At 38.6% G+C, this 13058-nt stretch overlaps 1 protein-coding gene and 1 long non-coding RNA gene across 3 annotated transcripts in view; one reads left to right on the top strand and one right to left on the bottom strand.

Annotated features, from left to right (window-relative positions):
• The first annotated feature begins 308 nt into the window (after positions 1-308).
• The window catches only part of LOC121505274, a 48323-nt gene continuing 35573 nt past the window's right edge, over positions 309-13058 (top strand). For both annotated transcript variants that reach the window (XR_005991549.1, XR_005991550.1), the window contains exons 1-3: positions 309-807; positions 2287-2402; positions 4501-4696. This is a non-coding gene — a long non-coding RNA (uncharacterized LOC121505274). The remainder of the gene's footprint in view (positions 808-2286; positions 2403-4500; positions 4697-13058) is intronic.
• Positions 4523-13058, bottom strand: part of LOC121505273 (ninjurin-2-like) — a 47655-nt gene continuing 39119 nt past the window's right edge. Inside the window, exons 2-4 of the mRNA XM_041780431.1 lie at positions 5058-5194; positions 4894-4973; positions 4523-4677 (exon numbers count right to left, since the gene is read on the bottom strand). Of these exons, the coding sequence (XP_041636365.1) occupies positions 4523-4677; positions 4894-4973; positions 5058-5194 (372 nt within the window). The remainder of the gene's footprint in view (positions 4678-4893; positions 4974-5057; positions 5195-13058) is intronic.

Genomic DNA, 13058 nt, shown 5'->3' with positions numbered 1-13058 from the left:
CTTTTGCAGTGCTTTTTGAAACATAAGGGCAGGGAAGGTATAAAGTTACTTGCCTTCAAAGTTCGGTGACGTTCTTTACAAAACACTCAAACAATCATTTATTTCATGCCTCAGTTCTAAAACATGTACAGATACACAATACATATCTCAAATAATACTTAAAAATACATGAAAAAAATCCCTATTTGGTTCTATCTCTGCTGTAAAGTTAACCAATAAAGTTCCATTGGCCTACAGCTAAACAAATCCAGAATGAAAAGTAGGCCAGGAACTTTCTCAGTGTAAATTTAAAAACGCCAAACAGCCCATATCCTCAGTGTTTCTTCTTTTTATTTATTGGCTGAACACAGCAGATGTTTTAATAAATGAGGCTGATGTTTCCTGAAGGATGTTTTAGCTGTCTTGGGATTTCTCAGACACCAGATATTGCCATTAGTCACAAATGAGGAAGAAAGCAAACATGCAAATATGAAGAAAATGAGGACAGTCACCGTTCAACATTGTATTGTTATTCATAGGAAACTGCAGTTGCCAGATTTCATTTTGTAAAAAATAGTTACATAAATAGTTCCATCAAACGCAAATTCTAATTTTGTTTTACATCGATTTGTTTAAAGCCAATAAACGTCGTGAAAACAGTCAAGGTGACGCACTATTTTTTGAGGCGGAGTCACAGGCGGATTAACTGTTAAATTGGTTAACTGACGTTGGCTAATGAAGCAGCAGTACTAACGGTGTCACTCTGCCCTCTTTGCAGGTGAACGTCCACATTCAAGTGCTGAATGTTGCTTAATGCTTCGGTTATATGTGAGTATTATTTGTCAAATTCTACATAGAACACTATCCCTGTTTTCTAAGTCATATCATGTTTAATGTAGCTGTTCATATGAGATGCTATTGGTGCTAACAGTTGACTATTGTGGCAGTAAGCTAGTTGCTAGTGGGTTTTAACTGGTGTCGTGGGGCTGCTTCATTATTTACTTTATTACTTAATTAATTTGTTTTTTTACAGGTTTGATAGAGCATTTGGTTGGTGTGTGTTGTGAGGGGTTTCGTTACTAGCCAATTATGTAAGCTTTGAATTTTGCAGTGTTTGTTGGTCTTGTCTGGCGCAGGCGCAGTACCAAAATGTTATTAGCAGCAGTTTTTCGATGTTGCTGTTGTTTACAAGAGCAATACATGGAAGCGGTTCTTGGTTTTCCAGGAGCACAAGTCGTGCGTCATAACATTTACAAGAGTGCATTTTAGCTTATACACGTCAGAGGGTTAGTACTGTCATTTAAGACGTCTGCAGTTCTTCTCACAAATTTATGGCTACAGGAGACGTTTAAGTTGGTTTATCCCCTTTTAATGTAAAAAATGAAGGCATAAAGTCCTCGTGATACTGTTAGTGTGCTAGGAAGTGCAGGTATTGTGTACTTTTATGTAATTATGTCAGTGAACCCGTATCATAAGCCACGGGAAGTGTCCGGTGCGCTGCATGCCGAAGATACTGATGAAGAAGTTGAGCCCTGTGGTGACGAGGACTATGATGGTGGTTACATTGTTCAGGTAATCCAGGCGTTGCTGCAGGGTGGGGTTATTCAGATTCCGACGGCCTGAGACACAATAGAGAAAGAGAGGGTTCAAACTACACTTGGCACTGACAGCCAAGAGAGAAACAGCTAGTTTGGCCTGGATGCAGACCATGCTAAGCTACACTTGTACACTCATGTCCACTGTTTTAAATTACATTAAATCAAGTAGCAAAAATAAACACAATAAGCACACCATTGATTCATCTTAAATTAATACATTTATTCTACTTTTATGCACATATTAAAAGATTATATCACTTTTACCCTGTATCTTAACTGCTATTTCAACAAAATATCTTCAAAACAATTCCTAACATTTTTTTTAAATTAAATGATAGAAAACATGCAAAACATAAGAGAAAACAGTTTGAAAGATACACAATGAAACAAAAATAACTTGTGTCTGGGCACATTATTAAAGCAAATGAAATGAAGCACAATTGGATGGATATTCAGTCGGTTAAAGTGAGTTTTAGTTGGATTACATTGTGAAACTGAAAAGCGTAAATCATGAAAAACATGGCATTTTTGACATGTAAAAGTTTGTGCACTTGTGGGCACTCACTTTTTACTTAATTACAACCTTGAATCAATATTTGTCAGCGAGTGTATTGATGATATACTGTGCAAATGTGTGAGTGTTTGCAGCATCTTCCATCGTGTACATGTTTTTGATAGCTGAGTGTCCGTGTGGTTTTGTGTGGGTCAGAAGTGGAGTCGAGCCAGCAGCCAGCGGAAGAAGCCGGTCCTCTTGGATCCGAAGAAGCTGATGAAGAAGTTGATCACAGTGGTGACGAAGATGATGCCTGTGGCCAGGTTGTTCAGGTAGTCGAGTCGTTTCTGATTGGACACCACGTTCAGATCCCTGCGGGCTTTAACAAGCACACGTACAGGCACACAAACACATGCAGACAGACACACAGACACACAATTTCAAACATTTCGGACTCATCCACACACATACACTCAATTACAGATGAGCCATGCACTCACGCAAACAGAATTTTCTCTAAGAAACATAGTTTCAGTCACGACCCCTCTAGCTTCTGTGTTGACTCTGTGACATCCTGACCTAAATCATTATGACAAAATTACTGTTTGATATGCAAAACCCACTTCCGAAAAGTTGGGGTGCTGTGCAAAATCAAAATAAAAACAGAATGCAATGATTTACAAATCTCATAAACCTGTATTTTATTCAGAGTAGAACATAAAAACATATCAGATGTTGAAACTGGGACATTTTACAATTTTATGAACAATATCAGCTCCTTTTTAATATGATGGCAGCAACACATCTCAAAAAGTAGAGATGGGGCTGCAAAAATCCTGAAAAGCAAATAGTAATGAAAAACAGCTGGAGGAGCATTTGACAACTAATTTAGTTGCTGCCGTCACATTAATAAGCTAACATGTTTTATGAAATGGTAAGAGGTCTCAGTTTCAGTATCTGATATGTTGTTTATCTTCAATTGTAAAAAAAATATGGGTTTGTAAGATTTGAAAATCATTGCATTCTGTTAAAACTTTACATTTTACACAGTGTCCTAGCTTTTTTGGAATTGGGCATGTAATTTAAACAAATTCCCCATGAGGGATAAATGCCTGTTATTGAAACAAAGAGTTATTACCACACCCAAGCAACAAGGATCAACCATCTATTGTAGTTAAACTTTGAATACAGTAAGAACCCTGATAATACTTATGTAATACTGTTATCACTGTGGAATTTTTAGTTTATTGCTTATTTTTTGGCTAGATTAAATCAATTTTGTCTCCCTGTTGAATTAAGGCAAAATAAACAAATAAATGGAGCGATTTGAAACACATTGATCTCGCAAAAAAGAGCTACAACAGCATGGAGTAGTGTGTCCACAAGAAGTCATAACTGTTAAATTACCAACTAGTTTTTAGTTGAAAAAATGCTCAACCTCATGTTTTCAAAAAGTTGAAATACCAACTACATTTATACTCAAAAATCTGTTTTATTAGGATGATTTTGTAAATTGAAACATTGCTTTATTTTGCTTCATTGCTTAATACTGGGAGCTGAACAGTATAGAAACTTATTTTCCTTTTTTTCCAAAGTTATTTATTTTCCTATCCCTGCACTTGATGTATTTTGCCTGGATGTATGCATGCTAGTAATCTCTTCATATATGCTCTGAATAAAGTAACAAGAGATGCTAATGTAACCAAAGGGCTAATAGTTGTGTAAGTGTAAAGAAAACCTCCACAAGGAGCTCTGTGGTATGAAAGAAACAATCAAAATCTAATTCAGCCATCGCAGTCAACTGTTCAGCAGTAGCTGAATGCAAAATAAAGATAGAAGCTGCATATGTGTACACTTTGAACAGCTGGGATTTGTCTCCCTCTGGTGGAAGTTTTTAAGAACAACAGTTTACAAAGAGGCAAGCAGTTTTTAAAGTTTCTACATAAAATTTTCATGACAGTAACTGTGAAAACAATTCTAATTGTTTTTAAATGTACCTAAGTGTGCAGATGTCTGTGCTAAATCAGTTTTATAGGATAAATCGCTGCAGCAGCCACCGCAGTAAGCAGCTACGTTGAGTGCCAAAGGCGGCTTTGATTATGTTGACGATAAAGGTGAGGAAGATGAGCCCCGTGGTCAGATTGTTCAGGAAGTTTAACAAACGCTGATAAGAGGGGAGGAGGGTCATCTCAAAACGAGCTACTCATACATACACAGACATTACACAAACCCAGACATCAAGAGCACAAGCATGCAGAGATACACAGACACACAAAGACACATGGAGTTGGTCCTTGGGCTCGGTCCACTCATACTGAATCAAATCAAAGAATTACTGCAGTTGATTAGTACTTTGAGTAGAAAAATAAGTTAGACTCATGTTTGTTTTTAATTTGTGTGCCCTTTTTTCTGCAAATATCCACGTTTTAGAGGAAGTCCCTACGTCACAGAGTCAGAAATGCATCCTGGCGAAGAGGCCGGTGCGCTCCATCCCCATTACGGAGATGAAGATGTTGGTGACGAAAATGAGAAAGATGAGGATGGTTGCGTAGTTGTTCAGGCTGTCCAGGCGCTTGTGGTTGGCCTCGTCGTTTAGATCTCGCCGAGCTGCAACAAAGACACACGGGTACACACACACACACAAGACAGTAACACACCACACTAAAGCTGAACTTTACAAGACAAATCATGTTTTTTGGATGGACCTCAACCTGCACTGTGCACTTTCACAATAAATCAGTGTATTAGTGTGTTAATATGATTGGTTACAAACATGGAGGGTGGGTTTCTGATATCAACTAATGTTTGAGGTGATTGGCTCACCGATGATGACGATCAAGACTCCAGCTACTATCTGGAGAGCCAGAGAGAAGGAGATGAGTGTCAGGACGGCAGCATAGTACCTGAAGAAAAGAGAGAGAACTTTTCAGACATTGTTTGAAGTTATCATTCAGGTTTCATCTTTTCCTCTCTCACAATAACTGTACCTGTAACCAGCACCCTGCTCGATTACCGTCTTCATGTGTGTGATGTTAGCCAGGAACAGAGCAATGTCCAGCATGCCTTCAGCAGCTGTCTTCTTGGTGGCGTACAGGTTCATGTTCAGATTAGAGTTTGAACCTCCCTAGAAGAGAGACATTCATATTTCTAGTAAATACAGAAAAGAAAGCAATGATAATGTCTGCCTGGCTCTAAAAGTTGTCCTTTACATTCCGACCCTCAGACTGATGACAGCCCCACAGCCCTGCACAAACACTGACACCCATATAATGACCTTAATATGAAAAAATAGAATTTACAGACAGAGCAGAATCACAGGTATTCTAGTCATCAATGATAATTCAGAAGAAATATTGGATTTTCGGTAGGTCATATAGATTACATTTTAGAAAAATATTTTGCTTTTTATGTGGAAGTGTACCAGCAAGTCATTTATTGTTCTTTATGTGCAGACTGCAAAAAAGAAAAAATATGCAGTTTCAGATGTTCAGAAAATATTTATTTTACCATAGAATCCAAGCAGGTATTAATATTGTTTATTTTTGGTTAGGATTGTATGAAAATTCAATACGCAGCTGTTTTAATTGGATAAAAAAAACTTGAATGTAAATGAGCCCCTTCCCTGACTTTGTGTATTTTATTCCAGTGGGAGTTGATGCTGGAGTTGTCACTTCAGCTACAAGTAAATCAAATCCCCACTTCTTTTTACAAAGTTATGTTGGATAGAGGAGATAAAACAGAGAGGACAGAAGTAGAACAAAATACCAATGAAAAGCAGAGTAAAACAAGTTATGACAACACAAGAAAAGTTCAAAACAGAAATCATGTATATAAATTAAATGTTATTTAGTGGGGCTACAAATTTTCTCTGCCAGTCATGATAAAAGTTACCAGAAGAGGGCAGCAAACATCAAGAAAAGTACCAAAGAATCTGTCAGAACGTTCTCTCTGATATAATGAAATGTGCTCATTGTGCGATTTTTCTTTTCCAGCATCAAATCCAAACCAGAAATGTGGTAAATGAGGTCCTTTATGTCCAAATCAAGTAGACACTGATTTCCTCTGACAGTATGCCACATAAATCTAACTTTTGTCAAAGCTTTGTAATTGAACATGACATGCAGAATTCTAATGAAGTAGTTCATCATGCCAGATTGAGTCTCAGGAGCCTCTTCACTGTCCTCCACAAGGGATAGATAGGTGGTGCTCTTATTTTGGCAGCCTGAATACAGACAGTTTCATCATGTTTTTGCTTGTGGTTGATTACATAGAAGCAGCTGAATGACAGTGTTGGAAATAGTTGTTTGTGGTGGATAAAGAGTTGCAATTTGTTGTGCAAGAAATAGGAGTTATTCCTATTCCCTAACAAGTGAATAGGAAGCAAAGAAAGTATTACTTTTAAAGGCAGGCAGCGTGGGTGTGCATCCTCAACCATCATTATATAAAGCCTTAATCTATGACTCATAGCACCTGTCAGGTCCAACCTTTTCTAGATCTAATTATTGTTCTGCTGCAGTGTGCCGACTGCACGTGCACAAGTTGTTTTACTTGATTCTGAGCTTTAGATTGAACTATTTGGCCCACAAATGGGTGGTTTTCCCTTGGCCAATTGCTTTGACTCTGTGCAGTCTGTTTTTCTTTGCACTGCACAGAACTACATGTATTTAAGGAAGACATAGATCACATATATGAAGTCAATTCCATGCATGTTAAGTACACATTGTGCTGCATGACCTCAGACTGCAGCAATGTGCTCTGCTGCTCCAAAATAAACAATGTCCACACTGCACATGGTACTTTGATTTATGAACACTGCAGAGGCTCTTTGTGTGCAGCTTCTATTTATATGTATGGTAACCTGTTAGGCCCAGTACTGATGTTTTCACAGATTTTGTCATTGTGTTTTCAAAATATGTAACCAAATTAACCCAAATCTTAACACATGTCCTGGTTGTGCAAGCCAAAAAAACGTACAGTCTTATAGTGTCAGGACACAATTAATTAAAGGACAGATCATGACAACACATGTGTATCCCTGAGGTGGAAATGCTGAATGTTATGTCAAAAACTGCTGCATAAGGAAGCGAGACCAGCTTATGCAAGCAGCCGTTCTGTAGCTGTATCTCATGCATGTTGTGTTCTAGTTTGTTGCCCATTTCACTTCCCCATCCTGACAGCTATAATTCTGTGGCCCCACTTAACATTTCAAAGTCAGGTTGAGACCCACTTCTCAGTCCTGTCCAGCTCTGTTGCTTACCACTGCTAACATTTTCTCCTTACATTCAGTACTTCACAAATTTATTAGACCACCACCCAAAGTAAGGTTTATGCCGCAGCTGCCCTAAATCAACAGCATTGGTAATTACCAAAATCATTTTTTCTGCAATGGTTAATACACCAATGTGTAGAAGCTCTTTAACCCAAATGATATTTTTAATGCTAAAATATAATTATTAATGTTATCCATGAATTTTCAAATTTACTGATTTACAAAAAACTGAAAAAATATTAAAGCACATGAATAATTCTTGATTAATATGTCAGATTATAGTTATTTACTTGCATTCCTGAACAGAAAACTGAGTTTTAGTGGTTGAATGTTATGCTTGATTAATTTCTGACTTCTCAGAGAAGTCCAGTGAGCTGGCTCAAATTTGGGTATAAAAAGGTGAATTCAGTTTGAAATTCTTCACTCCTGTTCAAAATGGTAAAACATGGAGTGCTCACTGAAAGTATAGTCCGCATTAAAGCACTTCATGATGCTGGATGGTCTCTGAGACAAATAGGGAAAGACATAAAGTGTTCTCACAGTGTGGTCAAGTATGCTTTGGAGTCAATTGCCGAGACTGGTGCTTACAAAATGCGCCAAGGAAGAGGCAGTAAAGGAAAGTTAACTGAAGCAGATGTCAGACACCTCAAGATCTGAAGTACTAGAGACAGAAGGAAGACCACTGCTGATCTTCAGGCAGAGATGAATGCTTCTAGATCAGAGTCTGAGAAAGTCTCCAGAATGACCATAAGCAGACGACTGACGAAACAAGGCTTAAAGGGAAGAATAGCTGCTAAGAAGCCATTATTGAGGCCTGCAAACATCCAGAAACGCCTTAGATTTGCCAGGGAGCACAAACACTGGACTGTTGATGACTGGAAGAAGGTACACTGGATGGACGATTCCAAGTTTGAACTCTTGGGTCAGCATGATTGTGTTTATGTCCGCAGAAAAGCTGGACAATGTTTTGATGCCAGAAGCATTGCACCCACAGTGAAACACGATGGAGATTCCATTATGGTATGGGGTTCCATTTGTGGATACAGCGTGGGCAAATGAGTGAAAATGGATGGTATCATGAACAAGAACGTCTACCACAACATCTTAGTGCATCATGGAATCCCTTCTAGACTGAATCTGATTGGTCGTGGGTTCATATACCTACAAGATAATGACCCCAAGCATACTTCAAAGCTGTACAGAGACTATTTGACCAAGAAAAAGGATCCTGGAGTACTAGAACTGATGGACTGGCCAAGTCAAAGTCCAGATTTGAATCCTATTGAACAAATTTGGGATTTAGTAGATTCAAAGATTGATGGCACAAAAGTTTCATCGAAAGCAAGTCTTTGGGAAAAGCTAGAAACTATTTGGAACTCAATAACAAAAGAGACTGTGGAAAAGTACATAAAAACAATGGCAGCAAGAATGCAAGCTGTTATCAAAGCCAAAGGAGGCCATACCAAATCGGAAATTTTTTGGTTATTATGTGTGAAAAAGGACTATTTAGTTGTTCAGTTTGTTATTTGTCAAATAAATAACAATAACATTTTTAGTTTTAACCAAGGTTTTGAAAGATTTCTAAAATATTTATGTTTTCTTGTTTTTATGACAGGTGGTCTAATATATTTGTTAAGCACTGTATGTGAACTTTTGTCCATGAAACGAAAACAGTTCCTCCCACAAACAAAGACGGCACAAGTCAATGTCCAAATCTGTGGCTTCGAAACAATGGTTGCGAATGAATAGGTGACTTCACAAGGTTTGCATTAGTAAAGGTGTATGGTAAAAGTTAGGGTTAGGATAATGCATAATAGATAACAAGGTAAGTACTGACAAAGTATGTTGTTAATGCTAAAAATGTGTGGTTAAGTGTTATAGATTTCAGTCATATTTTTCAACTGTCCTGTAATTATGCTTTAGAGTATTTTGCTGCAGTTATACAAAAGTGTGACCTGTTTAAACACAGGAAAGGTATTAGTATGCTTCCAATTAGTGACTTACATAACCACCAACTGCATCTTAAAGTCCCTCCTACCACAGCTGTCCAACATCAGAATTTGTGGACCCGGTCCAAGAACATTTTAAAAGATTTCCCGTTCTAGCAATCACCCACCATGGCCATTTTTTAAAGGACTGCCCCAATGTTTGAAAGTAGAGAATTATGTGATAAACTGATGCACTTTTTTTCCTCCCTAATGCAACTTGCTATACAACTTTTATCAAAAATTCTTGGAAACATTTCCTCCTAAATTCAGCAAAATTTCGATCACGATGACAACTTTTTTCTCAGGCTTTTTTGCCTTGGCCTCAAGTATAGCCATGTGTAACATATTTACCTTTCTTTTTAAATCTTGTTTTTGGAAGTTGTACGCTATATGGACAAAAGTATTCAGTAACCTAACCATCACACCAACAGGGACTATAGACATCGTACTTACATACATGAACTTTAATATGGAGTTAGCACTCTTTTGCGGCTGTAACAGCCTCCACTCTTCTTGAAAGGCTTTTACAAGATTTTGGAGTGTTTTTTGGGGAATTTGTGCCCTTTCATTCCGTAGAGCGTTTATGAGGTCAGGCACTGATGTTGGATGAGAATGCCTGGTTAGCAATCTCCAGTCCAGTTCATTCCAAATGTGCTCAATGGGGTTGAGGTCATGGCTGTGTGTAGACCAGTCAAGTTCTTGTAATTGTAACTCAAACCATGTTTTTATAGCCCTTGCTTTGTGCACTGCTGCACGGTCATGTTGGAATAGAAAAAGTACTTCCCCAAACTGTTGCCACAGAGGTGGAAGCATTGCATTGTCCAAAACCCCACTCCACCCAACAGCATAAAATTTGGTGATGTGAGGCTTGCGTGCGGCTGCATGGAAACACATTCCAAGTAGGCTCTGCCACACAATTTTATTAATGCCAGCGGAAGTTCAGGACTCTTCAGCAGAGCATTAGCAACTTGTACAAACTCATCCTTAGCAATCGACATTCATGTTTTTTCTATTTCTTGTACATGCATAAGTAGAAGCAGTCTACTAATGGAAAAAGCCCAACACTGTGGTGCATGTCTACAAAAACGTTTGGTTGAGGTCATGTGTTTTTGTGTCCTTCTTATGCTCTAACATTGCATCTTTTGCAAACTTGTAACTAGCTAACCAACAGCGATAACCAACAGTGCCACAAAATTACAGTTCAGCTCAGCCAGGATGTCCCTCTCTTCCTCTTGTGTCAGCGATTTAGCAAGTGCACTTTGGCAACAAAGAGTACCCCGTTTCAGAGCTCATATGAGGTTGATGCCTTATCATAACTGTGGCGTGATTTCATGAACAAGATGTTGATGTTGTAATTTTTGGATGTAGGCTTTGGACTCTCTGAGCACTGCAAACCCAAACCAAAAGGGGCTGCGTAAAAGGAAAGGCATGTTTTTGGTGGTATTTAAAGATGAAGTGCACCTCGCAGTTTATCCAAATGTTTACCTCTGATAAAACATCTTTCTGTACCTCTCATGATGATGTGAAGCCCATCAAAGTAGCATACGTGTGATATATATTTGTGCTAGAAATCTTGCTACAGTACAGTTTGATCCACACTGGGGTTAACCTCCAAGAATGTATGAAGCAATTCCTAGAAATTGAAGACTCGGTACACTATGAACACATGCAGCACGACTTTTTGTGTGTTTTCCTGAGTGTAAGAGAGAAAGAGGAGAGTCGGGGGGGAGAAAAAGAGAGAGGGAGGTGAGGAAGTAATAAAGAAAAAGGCTGTCTCAGATATACAGAGACATGGGGAGAGTGAGAGAAAGCGTACGTATATATTCACTGGCCCGTCTCCATCTTTTTCTCCACCAGGGACTCATGTGGTCACACTTTATCAACATCGGCCTTGGGCAGGCGGCCAAAACACACACATGTACACACACTTGTGCACACACACCACAATGAAAACACAGAGAATGCCTATGTACAGTTTACGAGCCATGTGTGTTCACTTAGTGTAATGTCTCCTTAAATGTACTGATTTAGACGCTTAATCTGCACTTATCCTGATTTATTAAAATGTGTGCATACATTAGAATTTAACCTTCTGTTTCCAAAGAGGAAAAGGGCAACATTGGATTATAATTTACGGCTTTAGTGTTGAGAAAATTTTGCAAGAGGTCGAGGGTTAAGCACATTTTACCCTCAGAAGCTGTGATTTACAGTTCTTTAACTACCTGGATCCGTTTCTGCTTTTGAAGACTGAGAAACTGTTTCTTTCTCGTTTTGTCAGCTCATCAATTACAACTTTCCAGCAGCAGACAGCTAGAACATGGGATGTCTTATTATTCTGGGCCGGCTGGATGCTGTCCAGTCATATAGTCTCCAGCAGATTTGGAGGATTTTCCCTGAGGACTGATTCTAAGCAACAGTCCATAAAACTACCATCAAATTTGTTTTCATTGCATGTTTCTGAGAGATGAAAAATGTAAGTGCCAAGAACAATCTTGTTTACTCCTTATACAATAAAAGAGGTATAAAGAACGGGAAACTGACAGTTAGCTGCTGCCAAAAATGTAAAGCTGTGCATTTATTTCTTGAGAAAGTAGGTCAGATAGTCAGAATGAGATCCACTATTTAGAAAGGGAGATTTATCATGCAAACGTGTTGAGACATTTTACAGAAAATATGAACTAAAATAGGACTACACCCTGGTGGTTAAATGCTACAGTAAGACATACAACTGCCTGACAGTGAATAAAAAGTGGCCAAAAAAGGCTTGTATGAAATGTTGTTGGCAAGGGATGAACGTGAGGCCCAGTAACCTTGACTTAATAAAACCTAACTGTTTTATTCTCAAGTCAAAATTAAACTTGATGCAAAGTTAAAAAAAAAAATCCTCAAAACATTCTAAAAATATAGCATTCACAAGCAAGAGATGAACAGGAAGCCCAGTTACCTTGTGCTTTGGCCCTACCCACCAATATCTAATCATTTAATTCTAAAGTCAAAGTGAACATTTGTTTGAAGAAAATTTCTTAAAGCATATTTGAGCCCAATGACCTTGGCCTCAGACCTCCAAAAGGTCATTATTTCCATTGAGTCAGAGTAGATGTTAGTTTAAAGTTTGATATTCCCTCAAAGCTCTCTTGAGATGTCATGTTCAAGAAATAAATAAGGGGCCCCCTGACCTTGAAATTTAGACTGAGTTCGGCATAGTAGAAATGTTTGCAAAGTCCAATGACCTTTGACCTCCAATATCTTTGAAGTTGGTCCTTGAATTGGAGTGGACATTTGTGTAAAGTTTGAAGAGAATTCTGGCTGTTCTGGGATCCCCCTGTCTTTCCATGAGCCTATGTGGAAAGCATCAGGCAGGAACAGCACACGTTCCTGCCCTTCCTGTGCCCACAAGGAAAGCCTGAGGCAGGAAGAGAAGCAGCAAAAACCCAGAGCAGGGCAGTCATTAATTACAACAGAATGACATTGATTAAGTCAGATGCAGAATAAAGGAGGAGCTGGGGTGGAGGAGGTTTGCAAAAAGTGAGAGCAGCAAAGAATGCAAGACTAGATTTATCAGCATTTGTGCGATTAGTGTGCCTAGAAGCAAGTCAGCTGGCTGTCAGCTGATGAGGATTTTTGTGAAATCTTGATTATATGGCAGGGCTTGACTCCATGGCCTGCCTGGATGCAATAAACTTGATTAGTGGTAGATTAGAAAACCCTGGTAGCAGCACAATTAAACACTA

Source organism: Cheilinus undulatus, linkage group 23 (assembly GCF_018320785.1).
Source record: "Cheilinus undulatus linkage group 23, ASM1832078v1, whole genome shotgun sequence".
Lineage (NCBI taxonomy): Eukaryota > Metazoa > Chordata > Actinopteri > Labriformes > Labridae > Cheilinus > Cheilinus undulatus.
This window is presented reverse-complemented; position numbering and strand designations above follow the sequence as displayed.